General features: G+C 37.5%; 1 protein-coding gene across 4 annotated transcripts in view; it reads left to right on the top strand.

Annotated features, from left to right (window-relative positions):
• Nucleotides 1–20825, top strand: part of phf21b (PHD finger protein 21B) — a 102505-nt gene extending 81680 nt beyond the window's left edge. For 2 of the 4 annotated variants that reach the window (XM_087249974.2, XM_087249975.2), the window contains exons 9-13: nt 922–944; nt 4258–4416; nt 8552–8618; nt 11958–12061; nt 15974–20825. In XM_087249974.2, the coding sequence (XP_087106100.2) occupies nt 922–944; nt 4258–4416; nt 8552–8618; nt 11958–12061; nt 15974–16231 (611 nt within the window). In that variant the 3' untranslated portion in view covers nt 16232–20825. The remainder of the gene's footprint in view (nt 1–921; nt 945–4257; nt 4417–8551; nt 8619–11957; nt 12062–15973) is intronic. The other 2 variants (XR_015484053.2, XR_015484055.2) reach the window with 2 other exon arrangements.
• Nucleotides 20826–26333: the final 5508 nt, after the last annotated feature.

Here is a 26333-nt window from a genome sequence, read left to right as displayed (position 1 = left end):
TTTTAGATTAAAACTAAACACATACAAATTAATCCAAATCAGTAGACCTGATGGAAAACTGGGGTCTTGTGAAGCTAAATGATTGGTCTGCGTAAGAAATTGAACATCATTTACAATATTATTAGCTTAAATACGAAGTCTGGTCAAACAGAAATGAGCGCATATGTGAATGTAGTCTGATTGTAGTCTTTGATAATCACCACTATCTGTCAACAAACCGACTTTCCATCCAAGCGCACACCCTCGCTCTTTCATCATCAAAGTGAGAGGACTACAATTGGACTACGTTCGTATGTGCGCCGAGCAAACTTTCAATTTTAGGCGAACTGCCCCTTTAAGATTGACTAATAAAGCCTGCGCGCAGCACATAGCAATGCTATTTAACTGTATTGGTGTGTCCCAAATGGCTTGCTTATGCACTACTCTACTTCATTTCGTAGTATAAATAGTGTAAGTAGTGAAAATATTAAATAAAATTAAGTACACTTCTGAATGAGGCACTTATTAAACAGATCACTTTGAGGGATGTAAACAAGAACAATGGTCCCAACGTATTTCCTGTTTGACATTTTTAACTTCTATAGCATTAGAGAATTCAAAAAGAGCCATATATTGAAAATGTTATGATAGCTAAGTTATGTTATCGCCACTTGTTAGAGTTATGGAATAGTGTGAGAAGCAGGAAATGTTCATGGGACATCACTACATTGGTCTTTAATTTGGTAGTTTGGCGATTTATTTGGCAACCGTCAAACGCCACCTGGGAGTTTCCGATTAGAAAGAGAATGTTGGTGTTTCATCTGGGATGACGCTAAACCCATGGTCGAGTGCATAAGTGTTTAGCGTGTCATTTGGGACGCAACTTCTGTCTTGTCATTGTGACGGCTACTAACCTACTGTCTGCTTTCACTCACACGCTAGACACTGAGGAGTTCTGCTGGAAGGTATGTCTGCATTCTAACATCACTCTGTGTGTGTGTGTGTCTTCGGCCATGTCCACACTAATACGTTTTCATTTGAAAACGCATATGTTTGTCTCCGTTTTTCCCTTTCGTCCACACTGAGGCGCATTTTTACGAAACGAAAACGTATCTTTTCGAAAACGCTCTCCAAAGTGGATAAATTTGAAAACAATGCTTTCGTGTCGTAGTGTGGACTGTGAAAACAGAGCCTTTAGAAAACGATGACACATTTTTTTTTGTCATGTGACACAGTCATGCTGCTAATTCAGCGAAAATGGTGAACCACGTCTTGCAGCATTTGTTTTGGATGCTCCCAACAGTACTACTCTTCCATGCCCGCTTTTTTTTTTTCAGAATCTACCGCGTGTCTGTACTTAAGCCTTATAGCCTTTAATTTCGTTGCGATTATGATTAATCGTTGCGATTATGATTATTCGTTGTGATTATGATTATCGTGAGGGTAAGCAGCGTCATCAGCAGGTTACTGTTCTTTGAAGCAGTCCAATATTTCGGCGTATTTGTTTTGGCACGTCTTCCAGTCTATATTTTCCCTCTCTTTCGCAACTTTGTATTCATGCGTTACTTAAAACAGCAACACCACCTCACTGTCAGTCCTTTTAAAAAGCTTTTCCTCAACATTTTGCTGCGATGTTTCAAAAAGCTGGAAAGAAAATAAACACCAGGTGGAAATGACGCATGTCGAAGCGTCTTACATTTCGCGCACGCGCAGTACAGGGTGAAAGCGTTTTTAGTCATTTCCCTGTGAATGACAAAGTTTTGGAAAATGACAATGTGGACGTGCAGCGTTTTCAAATTTATCTGGATTAGTGTAGACATGGGCTGCGTCCGAAACTGCCTACTACTAAGTAGGTACTGTATTTGAATTTAACCGTACTACTCGGCCGTTAAAAAAGTCAATTCTATACAGTATGAATGTGAAAAGTATAAATGGAATTCGGATGTACTACATCCGCCATTTTGTCATGGTCACGTGACCTACCCGCGGCAGTTGCGTCGATTTACTCGCATTCATGAATTCTCTCATGGGGGATCATGGGATAGCACTGCGTGCATGGGATGCGCACTTCAGAATCTCGGCGGAAGTAGTAAGTCATCCGGGTACATTTCGCATACTGATTTTCGAATTCTATGAATTCGGACATACTACTCGGCTCGCATACTGATTTTAGTGTACTGTATAGTACATTAGTACATTCCGTTGGAATGACTAATTTTATAGACAAAATTCAAGTTGTGGCATTGTAGTTTCTGTGGCATTGAGGTCAAGAAAAATCTCGATGCTGCTGTTATAAATTGATTTTTGAAAATGACTCCTGTAGTAATCATTTGACATTTTTAGGGTGCTTTCACACCTGTAAATTGATTCATTTGTTCCGAAACAGGGGTTAAAATTGTTACATTGTTGCTCTTTGTTCTTGGTGCGGATTGCTATCATAAGGCAAAGTTTCTAAACGGACCAAAATAGCTAAAACAAGTCACGTGTGAGTAAACTCTCCGCACATTGGTCAGAGTTTCAGGATTTATTTTGGCTCAGCTGTCATGCTTCCTTATTTGAATTTATGGCAACGAGCTATAAGACGTTATAAGACGTTATAAAACAGCAACACCATCTCACTGTCAGTCCTTTTAAAAAGCTTTTCCTCAACATTTTGCTGCGATGTTTCAAAAAGCTGGAAAGAAAATAAACACCAGGTGGAAATGACGCATGTCGAAGCGTCTTACGTTTCGCGCACGCGCAGTACAGGGTGAAAGCGTTTTTAGTCGTTTCCCTGTGGATGACAAAGTTTTGGAAAATGACAATGTGGACTTGAAGCGTTTTCAAATTTATCCGGATTAGTGTAGACATGGGCTGCGTCCGAAACCGCCTACTACTAAGTAGGTACTGTATTTGAATTTAACCGTACTACTCGGCCGTTAGAAAAGTCAGTTCTATACAGTATGAATGTGAAAAGTATAAATGGAATTCGGATGTACTACATCCGCCATTTTGTCATGGTCACGTGACCTACCTGCGGCAGTTGCGTCGATTTACTCGCATTCATGAATTCTCTCATGGGGGATCATGGGATAGCACTGCGTGCATGGGATGCGCACTTCAGAATCTCGGCGGAAGTAGTAAGTCATCCGGGTACATTCCGCATACTGATTTTCGAATTCTATAAATTCGGACATACTACTCGGCTCGCATACTGATTTTAGTGTACTGTATAGTACATTAGTACATTCCGTTGGAATGACTAATTTTATAGACAAAATTCAAGTTGTGGCATTGTAGTTTCTGTGGCATTGAGGTCAAGAAAAATCTCGATGCTGCTGTTATAAATAGATTTTTGAAAATGACTCCTGTAGTAATCATTTGACATTTTTAGGTTGCTTTCACACCTGTAAATTGATTCATTTGTTCCGAAAGAGGGGTTAAAATTGTTACATTGTTGCTCTTTGTTCTTGGTGCGGTTCGCTTTCATACGGCAAAGTTTCTAAACGGACCAAAAGAGCTAAAACAAGTTACGTGTGAGTAAACTCTCCTCACATTTGAGGTTGTGAAAGACATTTCAAACGATGTCATCTTAGCATTTAAAAGTACATAACTGAGTGAATGACAACTAATGACAGTCATATGTCAGGATTATAAAGTAGTCTTGACAGTCTTATGAACAACGTTACCAAAATCTTAAATACAGTTTTAGTGAAAAATCTCAATGTAAATAATTATGTGATACACACTTAAAATAATAGACCCCTTAAAAACGTGCAGTAATCACTGAATATTTTACATTTAAAATGTGTTTGCAGTTTAATTTAATGTGTGAAATGCTTCTTAGTTATGTGTGTGTGTGTGTATGTGGTTTACAGGGACACAAAGTTGTATATTAAGATGTGTATTAGTTACTAGACTCTATTAAGCTGGTATACACACGTTATGTCCCTGTAATTCAAAACGCTTCAAAATCGTACTTAACAAGGTCAGTTTTCTTGTAAACTATGTATAATGGGGGTGGGGGGGGGGTGTTTTAGTGACATACCAAGACACAAATGTATGTAATGACATGGATATTACGAATAGAGGGTGAGTTATGAGGACTTTGCTGATGTCCCCATATCTCAAAAGCTTATAAATCATACAGAATGGGTTTATTTCAGAAAGGTGAGGATTGGGTTGAGGGATAGGGGTGGGTTAGCAGGATAAAAAAATACAGTTTGTACTGTATAAAACAATGGAAATCTACGGAATGTCCTCACAATGCATAAAAAGAAATGTGTATGTGCGACACAGGAGCCGCTGCAGCATGACGAGCACTGTGCAGTTTGTAAACAGGAAGGAGATCTCCAGCCATGCCACACTTGTACCCGCGCCTACCACCCCGACTGCCTGCATCCACCGCTCAAAACTGCCACCCGGGGCATGTGGATGTGCCCCAAGTGCCATAAGAAAGTAAGTTCCTGACACACACTTGAGAAAGATCACAATGGCACAAAGATGTCTCCACATGAGCTAGGGCTGCACAATTAATCACTTTTCTAATCGCAGTTAAGGATGCCACGTTTTCAGAATCATTGAAAGCAGTGATTACAAAAAATAATTAATATTCAGTATTATATTTGACTATGTTATTCATTTTTTTTGAATGCATATTGCACTTTTTATTTCAAAATCAATGCATCTTATACCATGCAATTGCTCAAACAATGTTAGAAAGCTATTTAAGCTATGTAATAATCACAACTACAATTTCAAAAGGAAATATAGCTGCAAGCAGCAATAATGGGGCCAAGCACTTAAGAGGCAGAAAGAGCAAAGCAGTCCAGAGGCAGGATAGGCAAAGCAGTCCAGAGGCAGAATGAGCAAAGCAGTCCAGAGGCAGAATGAGCAAAGCAGTCCAGAGGCAGAATGAGCAAAGCAGTCCAGAGGCAGAATGAGCAAAGCAGTCCAGAGGCAGAACAGGCAAAGCAGTCCAGAGGCAGAAAGAGCAAAGCAGTCCAGAGGCAGAATGAGCAAAGCAGTCCAGAGGCAGAACAGGCAAAGCAGTCCAGAGGCAGAATGAGCAAAGCAGTCCAGAGGCAGAATGAGCAAAGCAGTCCAGAGGCAGAATGAGCAAAGCAGTCCAGGGGCAGAATGAGCAAAGCAGTCCAGAGGCAGAACAGGCAAAGCAGTCCAGAGGCAGAAAGAGCAAAGCAGTCCAGAGGCAGAATGAGCAAAGCAATCCAGAGGCAGAATGAGCAAAGCAGTCCAGAGGCAATATGAGCAAGGCAGTCCAGAGGCAGAACGAGCAAAACAGTCCAGAGGCAGAATAGGCAAAGCAGTCCAGAGGCAGAATGAGCAAAGCAGTCCAGAGGCAATATGAGCAAGGCAGTCCAGAGGCAGAACGAGCAAAACAGTCCAGAGGCAGAATAGGCAAAGCAGTCCAGAGGCAGAATGAACATAGAAGTCCGGAGGCAGGATAGGCAAAGCAGTCCAGAGGCAGAATGAGCAAAGCAGTCCAGAGGCAGAATGAGCAAAGCAGTCCAGAGGCAGAACGAGCAAAACAGTCCAGAGGCAGAATAGGCAAAGCAGTCCAGAGGCAGAATGAGCAAAGCAGTCCAGAGGCAATATGAGCAAGGCAGTCCAGAGGCAGAACGAGCAAAACAGTCCAGAGGCAGAATAGGCAAAGCAGTCCAGAGGCAGAATGAACATAGAAGTCCGGAGGCAGGATAGGCAAAGCAGTCCAGAGGCAGAATGAGCAAAGCAGTCCAGAGGCAGAATGAGCAAAGCAGTCCAGAGGCAGAATGAGCAAAGCAGTCCAGGGGCAGAACAGGCAAAGCAGTCCAGAGGCAGAACGAGCAAAGAAGTCCAGGGGCAGAATGAGCAAAGCAGTCCAGAGGCAGAACAGGCAAAGCAGTCCAGAGGCAGAACAGGCAAAGCAGTCCAGAGGCAGAACAGGCAAAGCAGTCCAGAGGCAGAATGAGCAAAGAAGTCCAGAGGCAGAATGAGCAAAGCAGTCCAGGGGCAGAATGAGCAAAGCAGTCCAGAGGCAGAACAGGCAAAGCAGTCCAGAGGCAGAACGAGCAAAGAAGTCCAGAGGCAGAATGAGCAAAGCAGTCCAGAGGCAGAATGAGCAAAGCAGTCCAGAGGCAGAATGATTAAAGCAGTCCAGAGGCAGAATGAGCAAAGCAGTCCAGAGGCAGAATGATTAAAGAAGTCCAGAGGCAGAAAGAGCAAAGCAGTCCAGAGGCAGAATGAGCAAAGACGCATCAAGTTTGTTGTCAGTATATTAAAACATTCCAGAGTTGCAGCCTCAGACACTGTTTGCCACTGTACCAGCATATTTGTCAGTCCAGAAAACAAAAACCGTTACACCTATCAACACAAATTCCATAAGTTTGTCAGCATAGTCTGAAAAGGATCTGGTTCAACTGTGGTGAAAATTGATGTCATGGTCAAGGAAGAGTTCGAAAAACAATGTTTTGGAACAAAATCTAGATGCCGAACAGTAGGTTAGCCAGATGATGACATAATTCGTGTCTGTTGCCGACGTGACCCAAGGAATAATTTGAGACTAATTTTGTCAAAATAAGAATATGCAGTCAAAAGTTATAACTAAGTTTGTAAGTTTCATTAATGATGACTAATGAACGTCTTATAACTCTTGACCCATAGGTGGTGCTGTCACTATATTATTATGGTGGGGTCAGTGTGAGGTGCCAATGACACACCTAAAATTTGGTGTCAATATCTTTAGGCATTGCAGAGATACAGCCTCAGATTTAGTTAGGCATCATGCCAGCACATCTGTCGGTGCGATAAACAAAAACCGTTAAAGCTATCGACACTAATTCCATCACTTTTTGTCAAATTGATGAAAATCAGACCAACAGTCTAGGAGGAGTTTGAAAAAGTAGCTTTTCAAGTTCAATCAAAATGGCGGACAGGAAGTTTTGCAAAATATAAAAAATGTGGTATCAATGTTTGAAGAATTATCCAAGAAATAGATCAAAACTAGTCCCGTTACAATGAGGTCAATGTAACAGAAGTTATTAGCAATTTTCTAAATTTCTTTATAACTTTCCGCCACAAGGTGGCACTGCTCTGCAACTTTGAGCACTATCAGGGCAGTGTTGAAGATACCAATTTTTGTGGCGATACCTCAATGCGTTCATGAAAAATAGCATTTTTCGACAAAATTCAATATGGCCGACACATAAAATTGCGAACATGGAAAAATTGGATATCATTCGACTCGGAATGTCACTCTGAGACCAATATTATAAAACTTGGTGAAAGCCTTCGCATGATATAAGCGAAAAGAGCTGTTTTTCAAATCCCCCGACCACTAGGTGGCCTTGCAATGAAACTGTGCAGGCGAACACAGCAAGTTTGGTATGGGTAGAGTTAAACGTTGCCAAGATATAGCCTTGAGCGTTATTTTGCGTGCTTTTTGACGAATTGAATTTCACGTTTTTGGACAACATTTTAAGTAACCGTCTTGAATTCCATAACTTTTTTTGCTACCATGGTCTGAAGATGATTCTAGCCAATTTTCGTGAAATTGGAAAATCTGTTTAGGATGACTTTGAAAAAGTAGGTTTTACGAACATTTGAAAATAGAAAAAAAAGTACATCTTACGATTTGAAATTGAATAGCCATAAGCCAAGAAATTGGAATTTTAATTCTGTGATCTACGGTTCGAAAGTTATTACCATTTCAAAATTGCTATTTTGGACAAGTGGTGGCGCTAAAGAGTTTACGGTGTAAATTTGCTGTAGTTAACAAGGAGGTTATCCTCTACTTGTGATCCAAATTTTTTAACTTTCGAGCAAACTCCTATATAGGCTTCCATTCAAATCGCGGCTGAAGAAATTGAAGAAGACTAATAAATATAGGAACCAAAACAACAATAGGTACCTTTGCAGCTCCGCTCGACAATGATAATTTCTGTAATAATCAAGCAGCACTAACGCAATTGCAAAATATCTTGTTTTCAGATTATTTTGCTAGTTAGAAGACGAAACTAACTCCATTTTGACTTCTTTTTTCCCCCTAAAAACAAGGCCAGTGTTTCCCAGCCCTGTTCCTTGAGGCACACCACCAGTACATATTGTGGATCTCTCCCTTATCTGACCTTTAATTTCAGGTTCTGGAGTCTCTTCTTGTGTTCTCATAAGTTGATTCTTGTGTGTGGATAAGGAAGAGTCTGAAAATGTGTAGTGCCGGGACGCCTACTACACGAGTAGGTACTACATTTAGTAGTCGGTCATCCGGGTACGTCTCGCATACTGTTTTTCACATAATATAGGACACAGCCTTGGGTGTCTTCAAGAATAGGGTTGGGGAACACTGGTCTGAAAAACGCTTCTTGATTTAAGACGTTTTAGATATTTGAATTAGAAACAAGACAAAATGTCCAAAATAAGAAACAAATACTTTTTTTTCCATGTACTTTTTTTATATAGTTTTTTTAGCTTCATTTCTTGCTTACACAACTGAATCGAAACTACACATGGATTGAAAATCTAAATGCCATAGCTGTAATGTGCAGGTCTTTATGTGAATGATGCAAATAATAATCATTGTTCCGTTTCTCTCTTAAAGGTTTTAAACAAAGAGAACTTGTCTTGGCCGCAGAACTTCATCCAGTCATATGTTACACATAAAACAGGTGAGATGCAAACACTAGTGCTCCTCATCACTTGCTTCAAGATGATTATAACCACAATGATGGTGGTGATGGTGATGATGATGATGGTGGTGGTTGTGATGGTGATGTTGATGATGAAAATGGTGGTGGTGATTATGGTAATGATGATAATGGTGGTGGTGATGAAGATGGTAAAATGATGAGGGTGGGGGTGATGGTAATGATAATGATGGTGGTGTTGGTGATGATTATGATGGCGGTGATGATGATGGTGATGATAATAATGATTGTGATGGTAATGATTATGATGTTGAATATAACGATGTTGATGGTGGTGAAGATGATGTGGTGATGGTGATGTAATAATGGAGTGATGATGGTAATGATGATTATGATAGTGGTGGTTATGATGATAATGATGGTGGGGGTTATGATGATGGTCAAGATGATGATGCTGGTGGTGGTGATGATTATGGTGTTGGTGATAATGATGGTGGTGATGGTGATCATGATGGTGGTGATTATTGTGATGGTGATGATTATGATATGTAACATTTTGATGATTGTGATGATGACCATGGTAATGATGTTGATGGTGGTGGTGATGATGATAGTAGTAGTGATGATGATAATGATGGTGGTGTTGGTGATAATGGTGGTGGTGATGAAGATGGTAAAAATGATGATGGTGGGGGTGATGGTAATGATAATGATGGTGGTGTTGGTGATGATTGTGGTGATGATTATGATGGCGGTGATGATGATGGTGATGATAATAATGATTGTGATGGTGATGATTATGATGTTGAATATAACGATGTTGATGATAGTGATGGTAGGGAAGATGATGTGGTGATGGTGATTATGATAATGGAGTGATGATGGTAATGATGATTATAATAGTGGTGGTGATGATGATAATGATGGTGGTCGTGATGATGATGCTGGTGGTGGTGATGATGATGGCGGTGGTGTTGGTGATAATGATGGTGGTGATGGTGATCATGATGGTGGTAATTATTGTGATGGTGATGATTATGATATGTAACATGTTGATGATCGTGAAGATGACCATGATAATGATGTTGATGGTGGTGATGATGATGATAGTGGTAGTGATGATGATAATGATGGTGGTGATGGTGATGATGATGGTGGTGATTATTGTGATGGTGATTATTATGATGTTGAACATGTTGAGGATTGTGATGATGATAATGATGTTGATGGTAGTGGTTATGATGGTGGTAGTGATGATGATAATGATAGTGGTGATTATTGTGATGGTGATGATTATGATATGTAACATGTTGATTGTGGTGATGATGATAATGGTAAGGATGTTGATGATGGTGGTTATGCTGGTGGTGGTGGTGATGATGATGGTGGTGACGATAATGATGATGATAATAATGATGATGGTGGTGTTAGTGATGATGTGATCAAGACGGTAATGATGATGGTAATAATGATATTGATGTTGGTGGTTATGATGATGATGATGATGGTCGTGGTGATGATGATGATGATGGTGGTGTTGGTGATGATAATGTGATTATGATGATTGTGATGTTGAATATAAGGGTGTTGTTGATGGTGATTATGATGTTGTTGTTTATAATGGTGTTGATGATGGTAATGAATGTGATGGTGATGATAATGTGGTGATTATGATGGTAATGATTGGGATCACCATCATAGCCATCACAAACTTTATGATGTTGTGGATGATGATTTTGGTGGTGATTATGATTTTGTTGATTATAATAGTGTAGATGGTGGTGATGATCGTGATGGTGGTGATGATGATGTGGTGATAATGATGATGGCGATGATGAGGGTAGTGGTGTTGGTGATAATGATGGTGGTGATTACTGTGATGGTGATTATTATGATGTTGAACATGTTGATGAATGTGATGATAGTGAGGATGATGATGATGTTGATGGTTATGATGATAATGATGGTGATCATGATGGTGATGATTATGATGTTGAATATGGTGATAAAGGTGGTGATGATGACAATGGTAATGATGTTGATGGTGGTGGTGATGATGATAATGGTGGGGTTAGTGATGATAATGTGATTATGATGGTGATGATTATGATGTTGAATTTAATGGTGGTGATGATGGTGATTATGATGTTGTTGATTATAATGGTGTTTATGTTGGTGATGATTATAATGGTGTTGATTGTGATGGTGGTAATTATAATGGTGTTGACGATAGTGGTGATGATGGGGGTTGTTGATTATAATGGTGTTGATGATTATGATTTTGATGGTGATGATGGTGGTGATGAGGATGGTGGTGGTGATTACGATGTTGTTGATTATAATGGTGTTGATGGTGGTGATGATGATGGTGGTGATGATGCTGGCGATTGTGATGGTGGTAGTGATGATAATGATTTTAATTTTGTTGATTATAATGGTGTTGATGTTGGTGATGATTGTGATGGTGATGATTATGATGGTGATGATGCTGGCGATTGTGATGGTGGTAGTGATGATGATGATTTTGATGTTGCTGATTATAATGGTGTTGATGTTGGTGATGATTGTGATGGTGGTGATGATGCTGGCGATTGTGATGGTGGTAGTGATGATGATGATGATTTTGATGTTGTTGATTATAATGGTGTTAATGTTGGTGATAATTGTGATGTTGATGGTGGTGATGATGATGATGCTGGCGATTGTGATGGTGGTAGTGATGATGATGATTTTGATGTTGTTGATTATAATGGTGTTGATGTTGGGGATGATGCTGGCGATTGTGATGATGGTAGTGATGATGATGATTATGATGTTGATTATAATGGTGTTGATTGTGATAGTGGTGATGTTGATGACGGTGATAAAGGTCGGGGTGATGATCGTGATGATGAAGATAATAGTGATGATGATGACATTGATAAAATTGATGATTATAATGGTGATTATGGTGGTGGAGGTGATGACAGTGATAGTGGTGATGATGACGTGGCTAATGATGATAGTGAAAATGATGGTGGTGATGCTGGTGGTGGTGATAATAATAGTGGTGGTGATGATGATTTTGATAGTGATGGTGGTGACAGTGATGATGATAGTGCTAACGATGGTGGTGATGGTGATAGTGGTGGTGATGTTGTGGGGGTGATGATAATGATGATGAAGATGACATTGATGATAATGACGTTGATAAAGTTGATGATAATGATATTGGTGATGATAAAGATGACGGTGATGATGGTGGTGATAGTAATGGTGGTGTTGACAATAGTGATAGTGATGTGGTAATGAAGATAATTGTGGTGGTAAAGACAGTGGCTGATAATGGTAGTGCTAATGATAATCTGTATGTTCGTCCAGTGAGGGAGGAGGAGCGCCGGAAGCTCATGAGGAGAAACACTGAGCTGAAGCTGGAGTGTGAACATCTGAGCGAGGAGGACCAGAGACTCTGCTGTTCCCTCAATGTAAGTCCCTGCACTAAACACGACTGGGTTCCAGTCTTCTCTTCAATAAACCCTAAGATCAATCTTTTAGTCTTGTGTTGTTATAAGGCTGACCTTGAAAAAAGCTTTGCTGAACATCATTCCAGCATGTGATCACTTTGTCTTTTTTGTGTTTTTTTTGCTAAGAAATATAAAGTTCTGTCATGAAACTCTATTGGGCTGCGCAGGCTGATAGGTCAAATCTAATCTACATCATCAACTACACGGCGCAGGTGATTGGTTGCCGTCTCCTCGGCAGCCAATGTGCTTGCTCCTCAACATTTAAACGCCTCAGTGTTGTTTACGCTAGCAATGTGTAGCGAGTTTTCAGATGAGCCATCCGAAAACATCACAAGACAAAAGCAACTAAAGATAAGTGATGTTACCCTTTTACTTATTCATGTGCTGCTGGTCTGCCGAAAGCCTTCGTACATTTCAATTCAAGCTTCGTGCTCAATTCCAGCTAGTTTAGTCACCCTCAGGGCATTTTTTGGCTTCACAAGAACATTAAAGAAAGTTATTTAGCTTGATAATATAGTCGCTGGTGATTCTAATAACGCACGTCAATTGTCATCTGTCTTTAAGATTAAAAATTAACGCTTACAAACAAGTCCGACGGAATCCCTGTGCAGTGCAGATGGAATTCAGCCAAAAATCTGCAGAAAATTGTAAGACATTTGCGCCATTTCCTTGAAAAAGGCTTTACTTTTTGCATTTAAGGGGACCTATTATGCCTTTTTAAAAGATTTAAAATAAGTCTCTTTTGTCACTAGAGTGTGTGTGTGTGAAGTTTCAGCTCAAAATACCACACTAATAATGTTTTATAACTCTCTAAAACTGACCCTTTCAGGCTTTGATCCTAATTGTGGCGTTTTGGTGACTGTCGCTTTAAATTCAAATGAGATTGTGATCTTTTCAAAAGAGGGCGGAGCTGCAAACGCCTGTGTGTGTGTGTGCATAGTGGCAGATTCAAAACAAGACTAACTTCATATGCTGATGAAGGGGGGGGATCATGAATAATGGGTGGGGCTTTCTCCTTCTGATGACACATAGAAAGGGAGAACCACGGCATTTCTGCAGTTTTTATCAAGCGTGATCTTAAACGGTATTCTAATTCCGAACTTCAAATCAAACGCTATATGCGAATTTAACTAGCCTACGTCAACTAAAACACCACATTTTATTTAATATTATTATTTACAGAAACACATGTTATACATCTTATTTGGCATACGAATTATTTAAATTTACGTGACATAGTTACATTAGCATATAGTGCAGGATTTGAAGAACGTAATCTTATCCTTTTAGCAGAGATGCATTTATTTGGTCAAGTATACATGAAAACGTTTTCACAAATGAGATATCTAACGAATTAGAGAAAAAGCAAAAGTTATACATCAGGAAGAATAAAGAAAAGGAAATAAATAACGAAAGTTCATCCAAATGAGTTGCAATGCAACCGACAGATGTTTTTTTTAATGTTGTACATTTAGTGAAAACAAAATTTCTAGTATATATATATATATATATATACATATATAAATATATATATATATATACATATATATATATATATATATATATATATATATATATATACATACATATATATATATACATACATATATATACATACATATATATATATATATATATATACATATATACATACATATATATACATATATATATATATATATATATATATATATATACATACATATATATACATATATATATATATATATATATATATATATATATACATACATATATACATACATACATATATATACATATATATATATATATATATATATATATATATATATATATATATATATATATATACATATATATATACATACATACATATATATATATATATATATATATACACACACATATACATATATATATATATATATATATATATATATATATATATATATATATACATATATATATATATATATATACATATATATATATATATATATACATATACATATATATATATATATATATATATATATATATATATATATATATATATATATATATATATATATATATTACAGGTGAGGTAAAGTGCTGACACTTTAGTCGACACTTGCACCAGATTTGCACCCGACAATCACTCCATTATGAGATGAAAATCCCGCCAAAAGTAATGCGGTTCCAGATACAAAATTGTGTGTAAATCAAAAAATTGACTTCACATGTAAAATTATAACGCGCAAAACAGATAACGCAGAACAAGAAACAGCATGTATGGTAGCCATGAGTTGAGCATTGGAGTAACGTCAACTCCACCTTCATCTTATTGGCTGGAGGAGCAACTGTCATTCTCGACTAGAGGACCAATGACGATGCTAAAGCCTGTCAGTAATTTAAATGAAACTCAAATTGCATTATTTTGAAAATGTAATGTGGGAATGTGGGAACGAGAGTGAAGGGGAAAAGACCGTAAGCATACGAAACATTCAAATTTGAGCTGAAAAACGTGTTTTCATTTTTGATTCACGCTCATTATGCTTCGGTACGTGACTTTGTTGTTTCTTATTCTCCATTTAGTTTTCTAATTGCGTTATCATTTTACTTACAATGTTAATATTTTGATTTAAGTGTATTATTTTTTTGGTCTGTCACCACAATAATTTAGGCAGGGATTTACTCCCATACTCCATGTCTATAAAAAAATGCACTTATGAAATATGCCTCACACAGGTGGGTGGGCTTGACAAACCACCTGTAGAAACACTGACACTGCTGCCGACACTTAAATCCACACTTGCACCAGACACTTTCTTACAAACAATCCATTATGGGGTCAAAATCCCACCATATCGTTGTTGCAGATATAAAAATAATCTGTGTAAATTAAAAAAATTCACATCACATGTAAAATTATACTGCGCAAAAGAGAAAACTAAACGCAGAATAGGAAACGATGATGTCGCATACCATATAGTAGTCACGAGTTGATCATTGAAGTGACGTCAACTCCCTCTTTGTCTGATTGGCTGGAAGAGCAACTGTTAATCTCGACTAGAGGACCAATGATGACGCTGAAGCCCGTCCATAATTTTAAACTCGAATTGCATTTTTTTCGAAACGCAAGCGCAGAATGTGGGAACAGGAGTAAAGGGGAAAAGAACAAACGCACACAAAACATTCAAATAGAAGTGGAATTTCGTCTAAACGCAATTTCATTTTTGGAATTACGCTCATTATCCTTCGGTACGCGACCTCGTTGTTTCTTATTCTGCATTTCGTTTTCTCTTTTGCACGTCATACTTTTACTCACAATGTCAATATTTTGATTTAAGCACATTATTTTTCAGTCTGCGACCACGATACTTCAGGCAGGGATTTGATCCCATACTCCATATCTCTAAAAAAATTGCTCTTATGAAATATGCCTCGCGCAGGCGAGTGGGCTTGACAAACCACCTGCAGAAACACTCTTCTGTCTCTTTAAATAAAAACACGGGGCGTCAGCGTCAATGCTTTCCATTCCCTTTGAATGAGCGACGTCAATCGTTACAAGGCTCTCAACTTTACAAGTGCCAAAGGAAGCGCCAGCCAATCAGATTACTTTATGCAAATACCCCAGCTCAGACAGTTGCCAAGTGTGGACTAATTTCATTGGCCGATGCTGCTATGATGATCGCATCTGCCGCTACTTCAGACATGCCCTCCGTCAAGCGTTGATGCTGAAGCCCTGGCGTTACAGTTCCTCTGTATAATCCGCACTCTCTTATTGAATCGCTGAATGCCTTCTCAATTGTCGCTTTGGACAAAAGCGTCTGCTAAATGACTAAAAGTACAGGTGGAACCCGTAGAAACCTAATAAAGTCAAGTCAATGTGTCATTTGTGCTCCTCAGAAACGCGTTGAGCAGAAGGAGCGTCTCCTGGGTCAGCAGCGCGAGACTCAATCGTCCATCGAGCGCCTCAAGACTTTGATTCGACTCATCCAGCGGGACCAGATGATCCAAGTGACAATGACGGCCACTACTACTACAGGAGCGTCTCTGCTCTCGCTGCCCTGGATCAAAGCCGCCGGCGGCAGCACCACAGCGCCCCTCGCCGGGCCCTCGGCAGTACTGCACAAAAGCATGCTCCAGCCACAAGAAAACAACTGAACGGCTCTCGACCAATCACCAGACGTCTTTCTGAAGAAGCACTGACCAATCAGTGTGCATTTTCTTCTGGTAACGGTCTGAGCATTAAATGATGGAAGCATTTAAAACCAAGCAGAAATGATAAACGTCACTCGATTCATACGTATTTTTTAAAAGCCAACACACACAGTGCTCACAAGATTTTTTTAAGTCACAGTTTTTTAACGTATTATTTTTCTTGGCCTTAATGTATTTATGACTAGATTACGATGCTCTTGCAGATATATAAAAAAAAAGATTAAGTATTCTACATAGTTAGAAACATTTTATGCTTTGTGTTTTTTTTACTGGGGGTGTGGTGTGTGTGTGTGTGTGTGAGTGTGCGCGTATGGGGGGAATAATCATTCGCATTTAACTATTAAGAACGTTAGTATAGCTAGTTAGATGAAGGGAAAAAAAGCGACACCGAACATTCGAACCGTTTGTGTTTTTGCATTTTCCGACGAACAACAACGTTTGCCATAATAATTCAGGTCAAAGTGGGACAGGGAAACGTTTTGATCACGTTCTTTTTTTTTGTTGTATGTACTTGCGAGCGAAACAAAACAACACATACGCTTTTCAGTATTACTATAGATAAAAGAACAAAGTATTTAAGATGACGATAGAGTTTTACCTTTTTAGTCGAGAGTTTAGTATTTTCATGCTGACGCCTGTTGATCATCTCACACGAGCGTTGGAGAGAGGGATCGCTGTACATACGGTTAGGTTTTCTTTTGGCTGTCCTGACACCGCAAACGAAAAGGCCATTTGAGTTCGTTGAGTGCCTGATCCTGGAATCCAAATACCTTGATTTTTGTTTCCCCTCTGTATATAAAATATGCCAAAAACCCTGAGTGTTTTTGTACCGTTAAATGTTTCATTTTTTAATACCTCATCTTTCTTTTTCACTGAAGTTTTGTATGCTTTAATTTTCAAGTCATTCCGAGAATACCAAGTTGCATTATTATTATTTAGGTTTCGATTTATCAATTCGTTCCGATTCACGAGAAACAATTCTTGACCAACGTATTTTCCTGTTCTTCTGCTACTTTTGGAATTTAGTTCAGAGCCACAGAGAACTAGCTTTAAAACATAGTAGTTCACATTCATTTGCGACATTTATATTCACAGTCTATGTTTGCAGAACACAAGCCGCGAAGTGACCTGATGCGATTCTGCTGTAGTCCATGCGTTAATCCAATCTCCTGAGGAAACGCAACTATTTTATGTATTGTCAGAAAAGTGGCTAATTCCGACAAATTCGTATGATTTCATTCGTATGATTTTTTTAAAAGTAGGCGTGGCCCCAAACTCCACCCCTAACCTTACCTCTCATTGGTGGATGAGCAAATTGTACTAAAATAATACGAATTGGCCATTAAATCAAAACGTTACGAATTGGCTTGGTCGCACACTGGACAGAAAATGATCCTCTTCGCCATGCTTATGATGACTCGGGGTCCCACTTTGTTCACCTTTGTGTAGTGATGGGAGAAACTAAGCTTTTCAAAGCTTCAAAACAATTGCTTCGCAAAATAATTCACCACTTTGAAGCGTTCGAAACACAAGCTAGAGACACCTGCTGGTCAAATCTGGGTAAATGCAACAAAACTCCAGCAAAACATGCATTAGAACTGACTTTTTCAAACATATTGCGAACTTTAAATTGAAAGATAACCAATAAATGCGCTTAGCTTATCATCTAATTTCATAAAAAGGCTCATATATTGTTTGTTCTGTGGTGGGCTCTGCTAAACAGACCAAAAAGAGACTAATAACTAATAATTTATATTCCTTTTCATTTTACAAATATCTCAATAAAACATCTACAAATTCGTAAAAATGATCCGAGATCAGGTAAAATCTATGATTCTAGTTCAGTGATTCGCCACTAGTGGTGAACCATAAAACTTTCGAAAAAATTAAGACAGTAGTGACATATCCAAGCCTTCTTGTTAATCTTGTCGATTTGATACGTGCTCCGAAACAACTGACCCGAAGTGATGTGCAGCACCGTTCCACGCATAATATCCTTAAATTTGTTCATTTGTGTTATTTATTACTGTAAATGCAACAAAAACATGCATTAGAATTGACTTTTTCAAAAACATTGCGAACTTTAAATTGAAAGATAACTAATAAATGCACTTAGCCTATCATCCAATATCATAAAAAAATTAAGTGTCTGCTTAAATGTATGCTTGTTTTATGGTGGGCTCTGCTAAACAGGCCAAAAGGAGACTAATAACTAATGCTAACAATTGTTATTCATTTTACAAATGTCTCAGTAAAACGTATACAAATTTGTAAAAATGATCCGAGATTAGGAAAATATAAGAAACCTGTACCGTGATACGCCACTGGAGGGCGATCTGTGGCCCCCTAGTAGAGAAACATTATCTGTGTTCACACCAGATGAGGAAGAAGCGTCAATCGCCAGTGATTTATATGTTAAGTCAATGCAAAGAAGCAAATACTGAGGAGCGATACGTGCGAATGACACGATTTGTGCGAATAAGGCAGCACGAATGATGAGATTTGCGCGAATGAGTTAAGGCGTGAGTTAAGCGTTTTGCACGATTGACGTGTGAGCCGCTCGAGTTTGAAAATCTGAACTACATCCTTAACCAATCAGGAGCTTGCTCTTGTGGAGGCGTGATTATGACATGGCTCCGGTTGTTGGTGTCCCAGGGAAAAATCCTCCTGCAGACACCGGACAACAGTTCTATCAAACTGGGCTCGGCTTAGTCAGAAGCACCGCTGGAAAGCCTCCATCATCCAGGTTCAGTTTCTGGAGGAGTTTATGAGCTCACAGAGCTGGGTGCACCTCAGAATGTAACTAGTGGACTCAGACACGGCTCCAAACAAATCGACGCTGTTTTTCAGTCTTCCTAAAACACAAACACAGCTATTCTCTCAATAAAATCCATGTTAGCCATTTGGCAACGAAGCTAGAGTCACCGGGCAGACAGAAGCTCCGCCTCTGACACAAATCAGCATCTGTGAAGTGAATTTGACGCACAAATGAAGCAAGTAAACTTAAAATGTTTATGTGTCTATTTACGCATAAATAGTGCGATTTATCCGCGCTTGCCGCATCTGGTGTGAACACAGCATTAGACTTTTGAAACACTATGAAACATTAATGACATAAAGCCTTGTTTACCGAAATCATGAGTTCCTGCCGTTTTAGTACGCACCCCGAAAAAACTAAACTAAAGATTCGTAAAGAAGTGATTCAGAAGCAGCGGTCACAACTTTTGTGATGGGAATTCGAACAGCGACACCGGACAAGAAGCACAGCGCCATGCCACCCGTCCAAAATCCGTAGATTTGTCCAAATTAAGCGAATTCGCCAGCATACGTGCACGCGTTACTCAACGATTATTATATTTTTGTTTCCAGCTTGCGTTTGCTAATCTGAACAGCATCGGTTCTAAACTTTAATATTCAGAGTTATTAGAGATTGATGAATCGTTTTTATTCTCCCACTCCTATTATTATTATAATTAGAAGTAAACACTGCCTGATAGCTAAAAGTAACGATATTTAAAACACTCTACGGAGAATAATCTGAGATGATTTGAGCATGTTGGTCTGTATGGATGTCTTCCTGTGTGGTTTTTCGACCTGACGAAGTATTTGCTACACCAATAAAAAGATGCGCGCAGTTAATGGCAATTGTCAATCTAGGAGACTAACAAAAAGCGTTTTCGTTTAGTGGCGAGTAATGAATAATATCGTTATCCGTGTGTACCTTTAAGGGCTAACAAACAGTCGGAGTAATGCTTTTGTTTCTGTTTGTAAGGAATATCAGTGGAGTTCATATGCAGCTAAACTATGGTATTGTCCATACATTCTTTTGTGTAACATTTGCTATGACGTCTGTATATGTAATGCAATATTACGTGGTAACACTACAGTTTTCTTTATATTCTGTTGAAGACAAGGTCGGGGTTATGGCAGTACATTATTTTACTATGGTAAAATGCTACTAGTTATTAATCAAGATACTAATATTCTGCTTAAAGTGCAATTTAAAAGCTTACGTAGGCTAATTTGCTAATTTCTTAAGGAGGCTAATCATTCATAATATTTTTATTACATTGATATTTTTTTGGATCTTAATTTATCATCATAAAAATCAAGAAAAATACATGTGAAATACTGTGGAAAAACAAACCCGGTTGTTTATTTGCTGACTTACCCGAAGATAACTGCTATTACAAATGAAATCGGGTATGAAACAAGCCAAAATGAACAAATATTGCAGTTAATTAAGGGTAATATCTACACACTTATGATCATGTGTTATATAAATACATTCTATAATGCTTTACTTATATAGACGTCATAAAACAGCTGTTTTTTACCTTTTACTGACAATAATTTGGAGCTCATCTCGGAGAACGACTGGTTTCGGTCCTGTATTATCATGTTCAGAATGTAATTGAATGCATATCATCTGCTGGGTTGTTTTGTAAGGACAGACTGCACCCAGATCAGTAAGCGAACAGCATTTCCTTATTGAGCTTTTTTCATGTTTTCCAGTAAATTAACAAAACAAAACATCCATCACAAGATAGTTCATCCAAAAATAAAGTGGAAATATAAAACACGTATACTGAGGAAATTCCAGTAGGGCTGATCAACATATCATTTGAGTATCGATATCGCAATGAATCCGCAATAGTCTCATATTGAAAGATATTATTACTTTTATAATTATTTATACATGGACGACCATGATGTTTTACATTTGACTGTTTATATATTTATTTATGCTTGTAATTTATGCAGATGCACTTGATCATTCCAGTCGATCTAAATGAATGAAATCTTTCCAAATAGAGCTGTTCAGATCATCTGGTGAGATTACCTTCATTCATACCGCAATGTATATTGTAACAAAACTAAATATTGCAATGTCAGATTTTCCAACATCATGCAGCCCTAAATTCCAGCATGTGCGTCATAAAAGTTGTTACTTTTTGTTTTGACAGATTATGTGATGATAAAAACAAACCAGCTTTGACAAAAGCTACCGTATTGTGTTCCGTCTTCTGAGAAGCGATTTATTAAATGAAAAAAGGCTCACAGGGGCTTCTCCTATTGCAGAGAACTACTTTTCAATATTTGACGATAGTTTATCGGAAAGTCTCTTTGACTCATTGGGCAGAAACGCTGTTTAATTCGCAAATATTTGATGCGATATTCCAGTTTTGCACAAAAATATATTTCAAATCTTTGGAGGGTTAATGATGGCAGAATTTATATTTTTGGGTGAACTATCCCTTTAACATCTGTTGCACTGTAAAACTCAACTTAATATATTAAGGCAAAAGTTGACTCCTCAAAATCATAGGGCATAAAGTTGACTCAACTTAAAATCTAAAGGTAAAGTTGACAACTTAAAATAGTAAGACAAAAGTTGATTCCAGTTAAAAATGTAAGGCAAAATGTTGACTCATCTTGAACACGAGGTAAAACATTGACTCGAGTTTCAGACAATAGTTGTTCACAATAACAATAGTAGTTCAATTCACAAGGCATAAAGTTGACTCAACTTAAAAATGTAAGGCAACACATTGACTCAATTTGAAATCTAAAGGCAAAAGTTGACTCAAAATTAAGGCAAAAGTTGACTCAACATAAAATTAAGGCAAAAGTTGACTCAACTTAAAATTAAGGCAAAAGTTGACTCAACTTAAAATTAAGGCAAAAGTTGACTCAACTTAAAATTAAGGCAAAAGTTGACTCAACTTAAAATTGAGGCAAAAGTTGACAACTTAAAATTAAGGCAAAAGTTGACTCAACTTAAAATTAAGGCAAAAGTTGACCACTTAAAATCATAAGGCTAAAGTTGGCTAAACTTAAAAATTAAGGCAAAGTTGACAACTTAAAATTATAAGGTAACAAGTTGACATAACCTAAAATCATAAGGCATTAATTTGACAACTTAAAAATGTAGGGCAAAAGTTGACAACTTAAAATTAAATCAAAAGTTGACTCAATTTTACGTTGTCAACTTTTGCCTTAATTTTAAGTTGAGTCAAATTTTGCTTTAATTTTAAGTTGAGTCAACTTTTGCCTTAATTTTAAGTTGGGTCAACTTTTGCTTTAATTTTAAGTTGGGTCAACTTTTGCCTTAATTTTAAGTTGAGTCAAATTTTGCCTTAATTTTAAGTTGTCAACTTTTGCCTTAATTTTAAGTTGGGTCAACTTTTGCCTTAATTTTAAGTTGGGTCAACTTTTGCTTTAATTTTAAGTTGGGTCAACTTTTGCCTTAATTTTAAGTTGAGTCAAATTTTGCTTTAATTTTAAGTTGTCAACTTTTGCCTTAATTTTAAGTTGGGTCAACTTTTGCCTTAATTTTAAGTTGGGTCAACTTTTGCCTTAATTTTAAGTTGGGTCAACTTTTGCCTTAATTTTAAGTTGAGTCAAATTTTGCCTTATGATTTTAAATTGATTTATCTTTTGACCCAACATTTTTTAAGTTGTCAAATTAATGCCTTATGATTTTAAGTCAACTTGTTACCTTACAATTTTAAGTTGTCAACTTTGCCTTAATTTTTAAGTTTGGTCAACTTTTGCCTTATGATTTTAAGTTGTCAACTTTTGCCTTAATTTTAAGTTAAGGCAAAAGTTGACTCAACTTAAAATTAAGGCAAAAGTTGACAACCTAAAATGTAACAATTTTGTTCTCTTTGACTCATTGGGCAGAAACTGTTTTATTCGCAAATATTTGATGCGATATTCCAGTTTTGCACAAAAATTTAATTAAAATCTTTGGATGGAAATCGCTAATGATGACAGAATTTGTATTTTTGGGTGAACTATCCCTTTAACATCTGTTGCACTGTTGACAACCTAAAATTGTAGGGCAAAAGTTGACAACTTAAAATTAAAAATCAATAGTTGACAACTTACAATTTTGAGTTGTCAACTTTTGCCTTATGATTTTAAGGCATAAGTTGACAACTTAAAATTTTAAGGCAAAAGTTGACTCAAAATTAAGGCAAAGTTGACAACTTAAAATCGTAAGGTAATAAGTTGACTCAATTTAAAATAATAGGGCATAAATTTGACTCAACTTAAAAAATTATGGCAAAAGTTGACAACTTAAATTTAAGGCAAAAGTTGACTCAACTTAAAATTGTAAGGTAACAAGTTGACAACTTAAAATCATAATCCATACATTCGACAACTTACTAATGTAGGGCAAAAGTTGAAAACATAAGGCATAAAAGTTGCCTCAACATAATATTGTAAGGTAAAAAGTCAGCTCAACTTAAATTCAAGGCAAAAAGTTAACAACTTAAAAATGTGAGGTAACTTGATGCAAAACTGCATTGACACAACTTATAGAGTCAAGAGTAGTACTTGGGTTAAAAGTGGAGTCAACTCAAAAAAAAGCTGTGCAGCAAGTTGCCTCACAATTTTAAGTTGACGATTTTAAAAGTTGAGTCAACTTTTTTTTAAAAGAGTGCGTTCAAGAATAATTTTTATAAATAAATAAACTGCAGACGTTTTTGATGATTTTACTGGAAATCACTCTCAGAAATAAAGGTACAGGAGCTGTCACTAGGGCATTACCTTTTTAAAAGGTACATATTTGTCCATAATGGTACCTTAAAGGTACTTTTTAGGTACATTTGAGCGCTAATATGTACCTTTGAGATACCAGTGTGGACTCTTTGTACACATATGTATCTTTTGAAAAGGTACTGCCCCAGTGACAGCTCCTGCACCTTTATTTCTGAGAGTGCATGACGATGCTCATTGACACAAACGCAGCATATCACACAGGATTGGGATGCGAGGTTAATATCAGTCCTTTCCATCAACACTAGTTCTGTTTTCTAACTCTATCAGTGCTCTGTGTTCTTCATATCACGCCCGTCTACATTGAGGCACGTCCCCGATTTCTGCTCACCCGTGGTCTCCATACTCCAGAAATCCTCTCCGGGAGAAACTGTGCAGTGCTTATACAGATCTATTTTACTACACTCAACAACTGCGTTGAACAAAATAAAAAAGAAAAAGAGAATTATATTCTTTTATCAATGAACAAATGAGGGAAAGCAAAGAAACGTCCTGTTGTCTTATTGTTTGTGAATTATGCAGTTGGACTCGGCTTGCAATACGTATGGTCCTTTTGGAGAAAGCAGCGGATGAGACAACGCACACGCTGAGGTGTTTAGCTGTAGATGTGTTTTTCTTTGTCGTTATGAAGGGGACTGTCCGGTGGATAGTACAAATAGAAGAGTGTTTGTCTTACATATGCCAATGTAGTTTTTACATCATCTTATGATCTATTAAAGTTGATTGATGGAAGTTCATTAACTGCTAGTCGCCTCTCTTTTTTTTACACTTCGGAGAGTTCTGCCTATTAAACGTGGGTTATGGGGTTTTTACACATTTCAAGTCATATTAAAGCATTTTTTAAAACACTTCCTGGGTGCACTTTCAATCTGTTCCAACATTTTACATATGTCACAAGTTAGATACTCGCATACATATGCATGAAACAGTCAGTACATACTACCGCAGATTTCAGAGTTTCATTTTGTGCAAAATCAAAGAAATGTATTTTATTTTATTTCAACAATTTATTATTAATATTATTACCTATTTAGTCTAAAATTATTACAAAGGCAACACTTTCGAGTGATTTCATATTCCAAAATTGAAGTGCTGTTCAAACCCTGGTGCTTTTACCAGTTCTGTAAGTCGTAATGTTGGTATTATGTAGTTTTAAAATGTATCACATGGGTTATAATGCTTTTGGGAAATGCAGCCTTGAGCCATATCTAGAGTTTATAGGTTAGGGATGAAGTACGTTCAGGCGTTTGTTATCTGCAGAATAATGTCCGACAGGTTTATCAGCAGTTATACAAGACTTGAAGGGCTTTATTCTGACAAAAACTGTCCTGGATGCGCTTTATCCTGTTTATTACAATGCAAAACATGACAAAACATTATTCTGAGTCATAATCGTTGATTATTTAATTAAACAAAGCGGACAGAACTAAGACAGCTGATGGAGTATACACTAACCTGCGCATTATTCAGACACAAGATGGAGACAAACAGACAAAAACACAACAGAAACTAAAACAGCTGATGGAGTATACACTAACCTGCGCATTATTCAGACACAAGATGGAGACAAACAGACAAAAACACAACAGAAACTAAAACAGCTGATGGAGTATACACTAACCTGCGCATTATTCAGACATAAGATGGAGACAAACGGTCAAAAACACAACAGAAACAAAAACAGCTGATGGAGTATACACTAACCTGCGCATTATTCAGACACTAGATGGAGACAAACAGTCAAAAACACAACAGAAACTAAAACAGCTGATGGAGTATACACTAACCTGCGCATTATTCAGACACAAGATGGAGAAAAAAACAGTCAAAAACACAACAGAAACTAAAACAGCTGATGGAGTATACACTAACCTGCGCATTATTCAGACACAAGATGGAGACAAACGGTCAAAAACACAACAGAAACTAAAACAGCTGATGGAGTATACACTAACCTGCGCATTATTCAGACACTAGATGGAGACAAACAGTCAAAAACACGACAGAAACTAAAACAGCTGATGGAGTATACACTAACCTGCGCATTATTCAGACACAAGATGGAGAAAAAAACAGTCAAAAACACAACAGAAACTAAAACAGCTGATGGAGTATACACTAACATGCGCATTATTCAGACACTAGATGGAGACAAACAGTCAAAAACACGACAGAAACTAAAACAGCTGATGGAGTATACACTAACCTGCGCATTATTCAGACACAAGATGGAGACAAACAGTCAAAAACACAACAGAAACTAAAACAGCTGATGGAGTATACACTAACCTGCGCATTATTCAGACACAAGATGGAGACAAACGGTCAAAAACACAACAGAAACTAAAACAGCTGATGGAGTATACACTAACCTGCGCATTATTCAGACACAAGATGGAGACAAACAGTCAAAAACACAACAGAAACTAAAACAGCTGATGGAGTATACACTAACCTGCGCATTATTCAGACACAA

The sequence above is a fragment of the Danio rerio genome, chromosome 4, assembly GCF_052040795.2.
Source record: "Danio rerio strain M-AB ecotype USA chromosome 4, GRCz13ab, whole genome shotgun sequence".
In the NCBI taxonomy this organism is placed as follows: Eukaryota; Metazoa; Chordata; class Actinopteri; order Cypriniformes; family Danionidae; genus Danio; species Danio rerio.
This window is presented reverse-complemented; position numbering and strand designations above follow the sequence as displayed.